This window comes from Formica exsecta, unplaced genomic scaffold (genome assembly GCF_003651465.1).
Source record: "Formica exsecta isolate Colony F162 unplaced genomic scaffold, ASM365146v1 scaffold122, whole genome shotgun sequence".
NCBI lineage: Eukaryota > Metazoa > Arthropoda > Insecta > Hymenoptera > Formicidae > Formica > Formica exsecta.
Window position 1 is genome coordinate 622,224 of NW_021848556.1, and position 15,609 is coordinate 637,832.

At 37.2% G+C, this 15,609-nt stretch overlaps 1 protein-coding gene across 3 annotated transcripts; it reads left to right on the forward strand.

The window, feature by feature from the left end:
- Positions 1-10: 10 nt before the first annotated feature.
- LOC115244839 (thymosin beta) lies at positions 11-15,095 on the forward strand. 3 transcript variants are annotated; one of them, XM_029822839.1, is made up of 7 exons: positions 11-378; positions 688-987; positions 11,551-11,703; positions 12,285-12,398; positions 13,441-13,554; positions 13,971-14,084; positions 14,171-15,095. In XM_029822839.1, exons 3-7 carry the CDS (start codon positions 11,574-11,576, stop codon positions 14,197-14,199), a joined length of 501 nt encoding a protein of 166 aa, XP_029678699.1. In that variant the 5' UTR covers positions 11-378; positions 688-987; positions 11,551-11,573; the 3' UTR covers positions 14,200-15,095. The 3 variants fall into 3 exon arrangements, with proteins under 3 accessions (XP_029678699.1, XP_029678706.1, XP_029678703.1); XM_029822846.1 differs by lacking the exon at positions 12,285-12,398 and having other exon boundaries at positions 15-378; XM_029822843.1 differs by lacking the exons at positions 11-378; positions 688-987 and adding an exon at positions 1,067-1,091.
- The last annotated feature ends 514 nt before the right edge of the window (positions 15,096-15,609 follow it).

Genomic DNA, 15,609 nt, shown 5'->3' on the forward strand with positions numbered 1-15,609 from the left:
GCTCTTCCCCCTCTCGCCATCGCGTTGGGAATAGATTGCCTCCGCGAGGCGAGCTGTCCCCAGCTGGGGAACGAGAGGGAGAGACGATAGAACGACGCAAAAAGATCGTCGCCGAGAAAAAGCCACGCCGTCGTTCAATGTCAAATTCGCCGACGCGACGCCGGCTATGCGTGAATTCCCAGTCGTCGCCGAGGGTGAGTCAGCCACCCCTCCGAATGACGGTCAGAGAGACGATCGGATGCGAAGGAAGAGGGAACGCGATTAATCGGCGAGATTGGGGAAGTAGAAGCCAGACGTCGATTGGTTCTCATTCGAGAGCGGTGGGGGCTCCGTTCAGGAACATCGCTCGCACTCGCGAGACCCTGCAAGACGTCATATGTACGTGTTGCTATGCATAATTGATATTATGATAAATATTAAATTTGTTAATTATCTGGTTAAATATTCTGTTCGCTATTTGTGGCACATCGCGCTCTTTCATCGTATACAGTCAATTAAGAAATCAATTTTATTATATTCTTTTTTTAACTCATTTTATTATATTCTTTCTTTAACTCATTTAATTTTTATTTTTGTAATAAAATTAAAAATATACGAATAAGTCCAAAAAGATTTTCTCTTATATAGCACTGCTACATTATTACAATTAATTGCATTATTAAATTACTAATAATCTAATTGTTTCAGCGAATTCCTGCCATGAAAAACGAGACACAAATGCATCCCGAGAAGCCCCTCGTTGCGCCGATCCTGGCGAAGAGGGCCTGTCGTCCTGAGAGGGGATGCGCTGCGGATGGAGAGGGATGAACGACGGGCACTGCTCGACGCTGTTACCTGGTGTTACATGCCGCAGAAGCACTAACTGGCCAGTCAGTGTACCGTCTCGTTCTTGCCCTTGAACAACTTCCTCGCCTGCTGCTCGACAGTGTTCCGCGCCTGCCTGCCTGCCTGCCTGCGCTTTAGTAACTTGCTCGCCTCAACTGACAGGTCAGTGCACCCCTCTCGGCGGCTATCGCCGCGTTACATCGCCGTTTTCCCACAGCAACAATACGTCCAATGGCGGATTAACGTCGAGCCGGTCAAAGATTCACGTAAATAATTAAAAACAAAACATTTTAAAAAGTCCTTTAAAGACATCTCCCGGATTCCCCAGTGTTCTTCGGGAAACGTTAGTCACTCAGCCTTCTTAAAAGATACAACGGAGTGGCTCCTTCTTTGCCTTCCGTTCTGTCTTTCGTGTGTTAATTCACGAGATTGAGGAGAGAAGTTAGGATCGGCATCGGTCGCCGTTGAACGTCGATGGGGCAGGACGTGTTGCATGGCTCTTTTCTTACCGGTGATAATTGGAATTTCGAATTTGCGAATCGGAATGAAGCTATCACGAATTCGCCACACTCTACTCGCGTGTAATTTACATGTAATGTATATCCATAATAGAAGATTACCCCAGAGATCGTTGTAATTATCGCCGATTTCGCGTCTCACCATTATAAACACCGAACCGGAATTGAATCATATGTTTATTCGCAATCTCAAGTTCCATTCTTTGGTGTGTTTGGGGCATGGGAAAATTGTACTCGATCGTTAGACAGATCTCTGCTTTTGAGATGATAATGGAAAGGCGACAATGAAATGGATTTTAATCGTGCCAATAATTGCGTACTCCAAAAAAATTACACGGCCGGCGTCCCGAGATATCGATTGGCCTTTCGACGCGATCGAAAATGAACTCAGGGGTGTGGTCGAAAGGCGTCTCTCTTTCTCCTTCTCTCTCTGTCTTTCACACAGGACGGAAACGACGTGCACTTGATTTCTCATCTCGATAATCGCGCGATCATGTCGCGAGATAATGATGTTCTACGCGGAATATGACGGAGACTCGGACGAAACGGGAATGAATTATTCAACAGTTTATTGATGCGGTTATCTTATTACCATGTATGATATTTTCGTTACCATGTGCTTCCAAAATTACAGTGAAATGTAGAGCAAGAGAACTCTTACATACCAGACAAATTGAAATTCTTATCGCACTCACCGATAAGGACTTTAATGTACGCGTTTATTATTGATATTTTATGTATGTTTTATTGAATCTCATTGCACTTATGCATATACATGAGGATCGAAAAGATTAATAAATGTGAATTGATCGAATTAATGAGCGAATTCTGTTTACACAAACTTGTAGCATTTTCGATCGGAGCGATTTGGAACGATCGAGATAAGACACACATTTATTTAAATGTCAAATGTAAAATAAATTTATATTTACTTTACTTAAAAAAAAAAATGTCCATCGACGTTGTTCGTATAAATTCGCTTAATTCAAACGCATCTCATTATTCTTTTCTTTTTTATTACTATTATTATTATTATTTTTTTTTTTTTTTTTCTCATCGTATTTTACATTCCTATATTTTCCAAGAGATTCTTCTCAAGATACAATAGCTTAATTTCTAGCACGCCTGGTTAGTCATGTAAATTGATAATAATAATTAAATCTAACCGATCACTTGATACTCACACGATATCGCTTTGATCGTGAAAAAGCTATCAGGGAACTTCCTCGTTCTTCCTTCATATGCAGTGCGAGACGACAGGATGATGGGGAGAAGGGCGTGGTTTTGACAGATGCATACGGCGCGCGTGGAACAGGCATATACAATATAACGTCTTTCGCTTGTCGTCGTCGATCTAGTGCTCATTTCCCGCATATCGCTCACATATTGCCCTTCGAAAGAATGAAGTAAAAATTAATTATGTCGATTTTATTTTAGTCTTGCAGTTTTACTGATAATGATGGATGTATTAAATATCGTTGTTTTAATATCGAAGATTACGATTTTTATCTTAAGATTATCAATACTCGCTATTAAACGCTCTGACATTTAAAATGCCGGTACTAATTGCATGAAAAGGCAAGGATGCCGTCATGATTAAAGAGTAGCCGTCAAAAACAATCGTGGAAGAAATTCTCCTAGCAGTAGAACTTTGCAACCTATACTCAAATTTTCTCTTCGGCAAAGATTTCACATCATTCGATTTTTTTTTTTTTAAATAAATAAATAAAAAGCCAGTCAATATATATTTTTACATTTCACATTTATCTTATTTACTGCTATTGTAACTATGATTACGTTTAATATCTCATATTCCTTTTAATTCCAAGGGAAAAAATTTACGAGTGGAAATTGCGCGGCTCTCATGTTGGCTTCAATCACGACGTGATTTTCCGCGCGACTTTTCGCGTTTTCCCAAGGGAGAATTGTCGTCGAGCGATTGCATTTGCATTTTATCATGTCCCGAACGTGAGCGTTCGTTTCAAGGCAAACGAGGGGCTTCTGTATAAGCGCAACTCGGTCGTCGCGAATCGCACGCGCTCTTTCATGCCCGCAAATTATGTTTTACTCGCGTTTTATCCAGCTCGCTCGCTCGCTCACGATTAGCGTCTCCCAGATCTCAAGACCATTTCTGATTCCCGCGACAGTGATGTTACTTGATGAATGTATACCCTGTCCATTCGCCTCTGAAGGCTCTTATTTTTTTTCCCTGTAATCATATTGAATTATTATAAAAAGCAAATTATACGCCGAGATAAGCTAATTTGGATTAAAAAATATCTTGATCATTTTTTATCTATTTTCGTGAAAAAAATTGCAAGTATTATAAACACAAAAAAAATAAAAAAAAAAACATCTAAAAAATCCCTCCAAACGTGAAGAGGCTCTAGGCAGAGAAACGCAAGTAAATTATAATATCGATATGTCATTTTCATCTGATCGCGAATCGCGCGGACATGACATTCGTTGTTCTCCTCGTTGAAGGGAAACCGCCCTCTTACCCATGACCATGAAAAAGCGGGACGGGATCGGCGCGATGCGCAGCGCATACAGATAGAGAGAACCTCCGCGGAGGTTTCGCATAAACCCCCCCGTTTTCCTCCGGGCGCGATGCCAGCAATGCCAATCGATGAAACCGTCTGCCGCGGCAGCCGCCGCCGCCTCTACCGAGACCGGCCGTTCGCTCCCTTGGCGTAACCCCGGGATTGCCCGGTATCGATGCATTCGTGCGCGTGTATTTGTGCATTTACACGCGCCCTACTCATTCATGCATCGCGAATAAAAGACCGCACGTGTGGGACGGTATTTAGGTGTGCGCCGTTATGTTAACAGAAAGCGGAAGAGACTCGCCTTCCGGCGAACGAGATCGGATTAATCGGCGTTCTCGGAGTCGATTGCATAAACACCGGTGTAGGCTAAAACGTGTTCATTGCGATATAATATGATATATATATACTCTTCATTCCATGAAATTTAGATTTTCGTGAAAGATAGCTTTTTAAGTATATTAACTAATTATTTCATGTGTAGGATTTTAATTGACTTGGAATTCGCGCCGGATGAACGTATTGAGGAAGCTACAGTGCGGGTTAAGGAGCTTAACGCAGCATTGCCTCTTGCCAAACTATAGTTCTAATACGTATGAGATAGACGGAAGATCCGTTGATTTAACCGGAAGCTAGCGCTAAGCAACACGCTTAATATATTCGACGCCAGAAATGTCTTAATATATAAAGTTTGAGCATTATGATCGTTAATTAAAATAAGTCCATCAAAAGTAATACTTTTAATTGATTAATTAATTTTTATTTCGTATTTTTATGAATTTATTTTTTATTTACATTAATTTAATTTGTTGATAACTAATATTATATCGAAACTATTATTTATTCTTTAACTTTATGCTTAATAATTCACATATGTCAAACGCTTACGAATAGCTAATAACTGTCGAAGATTTGCAAATAGTTCTTTAAATCGGAATTATATCTAGATATGATATCTCGAGAGCATCTCGAGTGCGTACTCTCATTAACGTCGATGAAACGTTTAGTTTTAACTTTATCGCTAAAAATCTTAAGACGTCGAATTGGAATTTCCCAGCATCTAAAACAGGCTCTATGAAAATTGTTCACTGTAACAAGATTGATTTCAACGATTGTCTCAGTTCGATTTTTGAAAATTTTTAATTTTTTTCAATCGTCCACATAATTCGTTGATTATCGTCCTTGTCACACCGGACACTCGAATATCGAGATTCCAATTCGAACGGTACCTACGTACGTCCCTGACTATACACGCCACCGCTCGATACGATACGCGCGCGTCCAGGGTTCGTTAGCCGTCACGGTCGCACGGAAGAGAGCTAAAGAGAGAGAGAGAGAGAGAAAGAGACTGACAAAGAAAAGGGGAAAAGAGAGAGAGAGAGAGAGAGAGTCGCGGTTGCTCGCGTGCGAGCGCGACGGTCACCACAGCGGCACAAAAAGCATTTCTCCAGCTACAAATACGAATGCAGGCGACGGTTTCACGTGGGCATTGTATACGCGTAGGTGTTCACCGTTGCTGGAGCCTACCACTGGTCGATACAGACTATGCACGCTTACGCACGTGTGGACGCGTGGCGAGAAAGAGAGAGAGAGATGGTAACAGGGCCACCATTAGACGCGATTGCCTAAGTTAATTGGCAGCCGCGCGAACTCGTTAGCCAGTGACCGTAGGATCTCGTTCCGCGGACCAAACTCACGATAACAATGCGTCGTCGTAGAAGAAATCTTTCCCGTCGAAATCCTCCTGAAATCAACTCGACGGGGCCTGAATCGCGTACACTCAAAAAAGTGGTATTGCAACTACAGCAAAAATTTTCTGGGTGCGCAAAATTAACCGAGGTACATAAATGATTAGCAAATACTGTGATATCGCATATGTTTCGCATTTAATCAATCTAAGTGACAGAGACAGAATTTATATCTGAACTGTTTGTGAAATTTAGAAAGAATGTTTTTCTGTGGCGCCTATCCATGTTAAGGCCAATCATACTTGTTATAAAGTTTGGCTGTGGTACACAGAAAAAATTAGCGGCAAGAAACAAATGAATATATAATCCTCACATCTAACATATTTGTATAACGCGCCCAATCTATCTAGCTCTTTTAAACAATTTCTCTCAATTTTTCGATGCTGCAGTTATAATTGGCAGTTATATTTCTCACAAAGATCGTTCTAGCTGTAGTATCGAAACTCATATTTATCCAATGCAGTGATTAACATTTGGCAATGGGACCTAAATTTTCTAGAAGATGTTAGAATATTGCTGCTATAAATTCTATATGTAACAGACAATATTCTAACAGATACAAAAAATAGCGATAAATTTTTGTTGTGACACCTAGAAATCTACCTATATCAGCAAGACATTTTTTTGAGTGTAGCGATGAACTTAGCCCTTTTGCTGCAACAACGTGTCTATTAGCTTAGCTATTTGCTGTCATTTCCCGTACAGTCTCATCTATCAATGAGGAAATATTACTGACAATGACGCAGCTGATTCTTGAATTCGTATTATACACTAACATAAATGTAATATAAATCTTCTTTGATGATAATTTGAAAATACTTAAATGCAAAGTATAAATTTTGTAAATGTTTTAAAACGGTGCGATGCAAGTTCAATCAGATGTATTTAATTTATTCGATCCTAGTTTAAGTCTCTGTTGTAAGAAATCTCTCAGTAATTTCAAATAGAATTTTTCCTAACAAATAATTCAATAATTCGTTAACAAAATGTATCGATTAAACATCTCGAGATATTCGCTAAATAAGCTAAATAGAGAGATATCATCGGATACCGCAGTTTCTAATATGGATAATATTCACGAGCCGAGTGCTAATGATGCTACCGTTTGACCTAGAGCCATACTTGCATAGTTTTCTCGTTTAAATAAAATATTAAAAATTGCATCTTGTAGACACGCACATTCGTATGAAATATCAGCCTTAATCTATCCTGGGATCAGCCTTAATCTATCTCGATGACTCGTCTCTGTCGTCGAGTTCTGCCAACGCATCTCGGCAACCCAGTTTTCCTATTAACTTCTCGTAGGTCCCGCTTTTCACCTCGAGAGACGCGAATCCACTCGGGAAGATCGCGCGGGATTTATCCGAGTTTCACCGAAGGCACGGCTCTCGCGCTTCATTAAGTTCATTTGCAATAAGAGGCTCGTCCTCCAATCGGCCACGACTAAGATCCACGGATGTTCAATTAAACGGAACTAACGGTCGTTGTTACGGCGCTTTTTGCCGATTAAAAGCGCTCGTAATTCTCCTTGCTTCATCTCGAAACGCGTCGAACATCCGCAATAATATTCAAATGAAGCTTAATTAATGAAAGACGCTGAAAGAAGAAGAGAGACGTTTTATTAGAAAAAATATTAAATTATCGTCGAAAGTCTATAACTTTTATTAATTAAAAATTACTTATTACAATGTCTTAGCACATGATTAAAATTTCATTTGAAAGTTGGCAGATTGATTGATATGCAAAATGATTGATTACAAAAATATATAATTATACTTATTACACTGAATAAAAGATATAGATCTTTACATCTAAATTGATTTAAAATGAAAATCGTAAACGCATGCCCCTGAAAATTCTCAAAGTAATTTTTTCATCTCAGTTAACGGTGTAAATCATTCGATGTTTTGACGTCTGCCAAGGTTGCTTTCTTATTGTTTTGCGCATCGCTCGACAATAGCTTTGCGACACGAGCATTTTCTATCGGGAACTGGCCGTGAAAGTCGGGAATTATCGAGTTTTATCCGGGCACGTTTCATCGCGATCGAGAGATCATCTCTTACCGTTATGTACAGCCGAGTACGCGAGTCTTATACATACATATATGCTCAATACACCCACACACAGGCGTGCGAAATGAAAAGAAAAAAAAAATCAGCAAAGCAGAGATACGTAAAGGACGCGCGCAACGAACTCTCCCGCTGCTTGCGTATACATTCGGCCTCCTTCGTGCTGCTCTCCCTATATACAGACGTATACAACCGGCTACCATATAAGGACCTACACACAGCCTTGTCGATGCTGACCCACCGTTTGAACGTATCTCTCGAAAACCTCTCTCGCGATTCTCCAGGGCCGTGTATCGTGGGCCCGAAGCTCGGAGTAGGCTCGAAATTCCGCTTATTTATCTTTTTAATTTTCCCTGTATGTTTTTAATATTCTATTATAATTCGAAAACGCGAATAAAAATTTCAACGATGGATTTACTGTTTGCAAAATATCGTTTATCCTTTCGATCTTTGTTTCCCGTTTCTATGGTCATTGTTTTGTAAAAGCAAAAAAAATGCAGCCACGTGAAAACGACGGCCTTGCACCGTGTATCATAATTAATGCTGCGTACTGATAATGCCGGTTAGTAATATCCGAGTGTAGTCCTCCTACGTGACTTCACCCACGTGGAATGCAGACCTTTTCTTACTCTGCATATCTTTTATTCTTACCTGAGAATTTGCTCGCGCATGAGCAAATTTGATGCCGTATCGTTATTTGCTTTCCGACGAGTTCTTGTGATCCACAAATAATATATTATATAACACGATAAAGAGGAACATTTCATACTTTGTACGCACAAACATGGATAAATAATCTTTTTTTTTTTTTTTTTTTTTTTTTTTTTTTTTTTTTTACGCGTGATTAAATTATGTAATTAATACAACTTACGTAATAAATCATGAAATAATGTAATTGATGTTGCAATGGATATGAATAATGGAACGTTAATCTGTCTTATTGTCGGAAAATGCATTCGCTACGCGTGCAACGCGCACGCATAGAGATCGATTTCATCACAAAACGCAAAACGTTGTTATTAGAAAAAAAACACGTGGGAGTGAAACGTCGATTGATACCGATCGCCCACGTACGTATAATTAGTATTGCGTTCTTTTTTTTTTTTTACATTTTTTTACGTTGAATCAGATGAAGTTTTAAGTCTGCCTGAACGCGCGCGATCGCGAACGCTGACGAGGAGCGCGTTGGGAGAAAGGGGGTACTCGACGAGAATGAGTCATTGACAGTTTAATGCATAAACGCGTCGCCAATACTGGGGTTTCGATACACAAGACGTGTACATACGGATGTATAAGTGTACACAATCCACAGACGCGACGACGCGACGTCGATTTCGTGCCGCAACTATCAATTATTCACATCGGAGCAATGTTTGATCCGATGTTGCCGGGGGATCGAATTCTCTCTTTGCGCAGAAAGAGGAAAACTTGTTCGAAATGATATGCGAATCGTGTAAAAAATTGTTTTATTTATAATATTTCTGAGAATTATCTTTTTTTTATTTGAAAAAAGAATTTTTTTAATTACTAAATTACTGAATGTATTTGCGACAAAATATATACTTATTTGTAGGTGTAATTTAATTTTAATATACGATGTAATATTTTGTGAAATTACGATCGTGTTCTACGGCGAAAAGAAGGAAGGATATTGTCGTAGAGCATATTTATCAGAGTCCCTCTCTCGATACGTCATTATCGTAAATAACGAATGATAGGCGGGGACGAAATCAGCTGTAGCGTAATATCTTACACGTGTAGCACGAAGTAAAAGATTAGAGATATTGGATTCTCCTACTGACATAAATACGAAAATGCGCAAAGATTATTATCGAAGACTTTATTATTCACTGAATTAAACGTTGTACCTTAACGCGTTGCCATATAATGATCGCGTTACTGTCTCGATCATAAGTAGACTATAATTAATTATTTAATTTTCACATTTGAGAAATTATCTGAGAAGTATTTTTTTTTTGTTTTAACGATCACGACTTTAGCAACTTTACGCCGACGAAGTTGCTGTATTTGCGAGGGAAATGTGACAAGAAACGAAATGTATTAGAAGGAAACGGAGACCGGAAGCAATGAACCACCGCTGTTTCCGCTGCGTGACACATAAACGTCAGTCGTCGGTCAAACATTACGCTTTTAATTTTAGCAGATGAATCGGATTTTTCACATAATTTTCTAAATCATTATCAATGCATTCCTTTCTTGCCTTTTTTCTTTCTGCTTTTCGCACGCACACACAATTTATAATTTAATATCTGAGAGAATCCGTTATTAATTTTATTAATATGTATTTTACTTCTAATGTAATTATATAATATTTTTTAAATTTAACATAGAATTAAATGTTATCTTTTTTATTTTATTAAAGAGAGAGAAGTGTGCGTCTGAGACTTGCGAAGATACGATATTCATTTGGTATACTCGGAACAAAATTATAAAATTCTAAAGTATGAATCTTAAAAAGTGTACAGATCTTCAAGATTAAAAAATTCGCGTATATTATTTATCTATATATTTTATCTACATATTTTATATCTCTCTTTATTTTTCAATTAAAGTCTTGCATCAACGAAATCTCATTGTCAGTCGAGAAAATATTTGCAAATAAAGTTCCGCTGCATTTGCGCTATCGCGACAATGCGATGTGCAATTCCGACGTCGCTGTCGATAGCTTCATTTGTAACAGCTTCGTTGGTATTCAATAGCAACCGCTGTTGTCAGCGCAGATTGCTGGTGGTGCGGTTCGACGAAAGAAACTGCCACATGTTCGCTGACGATTGGAAATGGCGCGTCTCTTTCTCTCTTGCCTATATATTCACCTTATATGGAAATTATTTTCGTATGTTTAATAACTTGCGCGATATGCACGTTCCGTTATTCACTGTTCTCCAGGACGCTAAATTGATACAAGCAGGTGCTCGTGCAGAAGGCGTGCCTTCACTTCCGGGTTCGACATTTTCGCACATCGTGTCTAGACTGTCGGTTCTGAGACGAATCAAAATTTTTATAAAGAATAGTTTGACAGCTATTTGAGCTATTAAAATGATTTATAATATAAAGTTAGCATAACTTTTTTCATCTCCTATTCAAGAATAACGTTGCCAATTCTTTCAGAACCAACAGAGTCATGATGCATGAATGTCTGGACATGATATGTCCGACCCAAAAATGCCAAACCCGAAGATGAAGGCATTCCTAATGCTTGCTGTGTCACCGTTCTTTCACATTATTATCATATATAGGGACAAGAATGTGAGATAACTCAAACATTAATACACAAAATTCTCTAAAATTTTTCTAAAGATTACAAAATTGCATATCAGTGATGACCACATACTTGCTTTCTTTTATTATGATAATTATAATTTAATCGGAATTCGAATCATGATAATAGCACAAGAAATTTAAAAAAAAAATGTGTCACTTTAGAAAGATGATTAAATTTTTATTATTTTTTTGTCACGCGTTGTAGAAAATATTTTAAGAAGAAAGATGAGAGTGAGAGAGAGAGAAAGAGAGAGAGAGATCGTCCATATCCGGTATTTGCATTGCATACTAATCGATATTAATCGACAACATACTTCGGATTATAACGATTGATTATTTGCGCATTAACATTTTTTAACACAGTTTGAATCTTAAATTTGTCAAGAAATTTGAAGTAATAAAATGATCGTTACACGCTTATAGAACATACAAAATGTGAATTAATAAAATATCCACGTGAATATTAAAGGACTGCCATTGCCTAGATTTACAAGTTCGATTTATTCAAGACGTGTCCGTTCGACGAAGAGGTGATTGACCTTACAATATTTCTGTCTTACAGATCAAGAAGTACAAGGTTGAAAAATGTCGAGTCCATCGTTGAAAGACCTGCCCAAAGTAGCCCTAGACCTGAAAAGCGAGCTGGAAGGTTTCAATCACGGCTGTATGAAAAAAGCCGCTACTGCCGAGAAGAACGTTTTACCTTCCGCTGAAGGTGCGTAAAAATACATTTCGATCAACTCTACTCGAAATTAATTTCCATTAGTGTCATCTTACTTTTACATTTTGCTCATAATGTATACAAAGTTTAATGATTGTGTTTGACTTTTGCATTTGCACTCTCTATTAATTTCACAATTAATATATTTGATTAATTGATATATAACTTGATGTGTTAATATGTGTTAATGTGTGTTTGGTTTTGATATTTCATCAAATTATTTTTCTGTGTATATTGCGCACAAATTCTTTATGTTCTATATCATTTTTATAATAACAAAAATTTTTCATGTGGAATTATGTTCATATTAATATATTTCAAAATCTATGCACGAGTCTTCATTTAGGTCCATATCTGCCCTTAAATACATTTAGCGCTAAACGTGTACGCGCGGCGACTTCCAATTGAAATAAAAACTTTCAATCTTTATCTCTTTATTCAAGTAAAACTCATAATCGGATCAAGACTCATACGTTTAGCGCTAAATGCGGGGCGCGAGGAAATATTGAAGCGCGAGCGGAGCTTCGATAAAAACGACTGCAGCTGCTATAAAAATGTGTGAATTGCTGACGTAGACGTACGACAGGAGCGGCAGCACTCTGAGTTGATACATGGCCTGGAGACATTTAAGGCAGATCAGTTGAAGCATGCCGATACAAAAGAGAAGATGGTATTGCCTAATGCCAAAGGTATTGCTCCTTAATACCGATGGAGCTTCTGGGACGCCGCTTCTCGATTTCCAGTCTTATTCCCTTAGTCATTTCACGGTAGCGCTGTGAAAAGGGACAACTACCGCTTTTGATTTTCGGAACATGATTGGTCGCATAAAGCTTTACTTTAAAATAAAACAGCGGCAATGAAGGGAACTGTGATGGCTTTGGTGATGGTATTTTACGGGTCATTTTGCTTGTTTTTTTTTTCTTTGTCATTAACTTTTTGCTACATAATTTTATAAGAGAATAGATATTTAAAAAGTAACTTATGCAAGAAAGAGTAACTCTGTATGTACATCTTTCTACAATAGATTCCTTCTTTTATTTTATACGAATTCCTTGATTCGATTTGAAATTAATATTTTCTCAACTAAAATATCGCAAAATTGAAAAATTTTGAATTATAAAGCCACTATAAATTTTCAAGACTTTCTATAAATTACACATCTCTAATGTAAATTAAAATATAAATACAGTTGGAGAAAAAAATTAAATTGAAATTAAAATTAATTATTAGAATGAAATGAAAATTAAATTCAGGTGTTCTAAGATATTTCATATATCACAATGTAGCAGTAAGTTAAACAATATTAAAGAGAATAAATTCAAAAACATAAATTGATAATTTGCTTATTAATTATATATATTTAAAATTTACTAGAAAATTTTAATTTCCATGGAGATTTTAATTTGAATTCAAATATAAAACGTAATTTTGTCTCGTATGTGTGGAAGTGCATAGATTTTATCTGCGTGAAGCATTAATAGACAAGCGCCTTATAAAGAAAGGACAACGAACGGTACTAGTCATTGATTGATCGCGTTGCGCTCGTCGATTGCGCGGCGTATAAATCGCGACAATAATTTTTTGAATTTATTCCTCGCTAATCGTATTCGAAACTAGGCCACCAACTGGATATAGTAAATCTATATCAAGACAAGGTGACACGCTTCTCGATTCTACTTACGTGTAATTATTATCCATTGCCGTTTCTGAGATCGATCGTCCCACTTCCAGACGTTGCCGCGGAGAAGACCCAGCAAACGCTGATTGCCGGTATCGAGAAGTTCGACACCGCGAGTCTGAAGCATACCGAGACCCAGGAGAAAAATCCGCTACCCGATAAAGATGGTACAGTATAAGTCAGGTTTTTATAAATTGGCTTATGTACAGAATAAATGAACTCCGTCAAATGATATTGAGAAATCGTGAATTGCTAATCTTCCAAAGCAGAGATTAGTTTTAAAGCGGACCAGCTTTCTGTTCCGTTCTATTTTTATTATTCATTTTATAATGGAGGTAAAATAAATCAAGAAACGCCAATTTTTGATAGAATTTTCTGTTTAATATATTTTTTTAAATGTTTGTTTTACGATATATGTATTATATATATACACATATTTTGCTTTATTATTATTTCTTGGTGGAATAACTATGCTGAAGTTTGGCATGTTATTTGTTTAAAATTGTTAACTTGGAATTTATTATAGAATAATAAAATAAAAATTATTGTAAACTAATAAGAAATTTTATTTCACTCGTTGCAGCTATCCAGCAAGAAAAGGGGAAGCAACAGCTGATCTCCGGTATCGAAAACTTCGATCCGGCGAAATTGAAGCACGCGGAAACCCTCGAGAAGAACCCCCTCCCTACCAAAGAAGGTACGTTACTCGTTCTCGATTATCAAGTCCGTCCGAAATTAGACGCACGTTATTTACCGAGACAATGTTATTCGCGATGTTTTCAGCGATCGACGCCGAAAAGATAGCCGCTTAGAGAAGCTGCCGCTTATGAAAAGGAACGAAGGAAAGGAACGGGGACGGCGCCACTCGTCGTTTCTTCCATTTTCTATATCCGTGACATTTTATAACAATTATTCGTACATTGCCAAGGAAAAAAAAAGCGCGAATGCGAAGCACTGTATTAGTATCGTAATGCTATGATTATACTTATCCTAGCGTCGTTATCGGCGTATTTTCCTTCTGGCGAGAGATCAGAAAACTCTCGATCCAAAACGTCCAACGTCGAATCGGGTAGCCGATAATGATACCGCTTTACTGCCTCTATCCTATCTCGGTACTAAACTGCCCCGAGAGATAATTCGACAACAATCGGACGAGAGAGCGGATCTAAGTAACTGTAAGTCCTTGTCTCGCTCGAAGCTTTTTCTAACTTGCCCCTTTTCTCTCTTATTGCATCTATTCTTCTTGTTGCTAAATATACGGTGAATATTACACCTACAAAGCGTTGTCTAAATCCGGCTGCTCAGCTAGAGAGAAACTCGTGGGAAAGAAAATTTTTAATAAATATGGCGAGTTAGAAATTTTACTTTGCGCGAGACGGGGAGGCCTAACTCAAAAGACCGCACGGAATTGTCGTCTCCTCGCCGAAGGATGTGGTTTTTTTATATCGAGAGACAGTTGCACGCGCGGGCATATTCGTTATTTTCGATATAACAGGCAAGATTGGCATCGGTGGTGTTGCATGATGCGTTACAGCAAACATTGCCGAAGCACACACATACGCAATGGTCTTACCGATCTTATATATTTATGTAAAAATCATATTTTATACAAACGGGCTATTGTACTTTTCTAATATTTCTTACACATCGCATTGTCATTCCGATGAAATTATTACGAGAAATAAAAAAAAAGTAATTTGTACAAAAAGTCTATCGATATCTATTCTTTCTTCTCGACCCTATATTAAATTTTATTAGTTAATTTTATCTGTTTTGTTTAAATGTATTTTAACTTTAAGCATATATGAACTTTACTTGTCGTGTATAACAATATTTTTGATCACATTAGCGCTAAATGTGATGTGAAGAATATTAGTATTATATATTATTATTATATTAATAATTTTCTATATAGAATTTCTCTTTAGGCAATATAATTTATAATATACGATAATATACAAAATTGAGCTTTTAAAAGAAGCACGGGTAAATTAACATAATAGATTTACAAAATAATCAACGTCAATTAAGCGCACATTAATTCTTTATAAGATAAAATATATCAAGGATTAAAAGAAACGAATCCTATTTTTCCATTTTTTCAATATAGTTTTAAATTGAAATAAAATTTATATATAATGTATATATAAAAAATAAACATTTATAAGATTAATATACAAAGGAAAAAATATAATACATTAATTAAGTAAAGTGCTAATAAA

What these genes read in the sequence shown, in the direction of transcription:
- LOC115244839 (XM_029822839.1), top strand. Translation starts at nt 11,574, where the DNA reads ATGTCGAGTCCATCGTTGAAAGACCTGCCCAAAGTAGCCCTAGACCTG. An exon ending in GGTATTGCCTAATGCCAAAG is followed by an intron (nt 12,399 to 13,440) that starts GTATTGCTCCTT and finishes TCCCACTTCCAG; the next exon opens with ACGTTGCCGCGGAGAAGACC. An exon ending in TCCGCTACCCGATAAAGATG is followed by an intron (nt 13,555 to 13,970) that starts GTACAGTATAAG and finishes CACTCGTTGCAG; the next exon opens with CTATCCAGCAAGAAAAGGGG.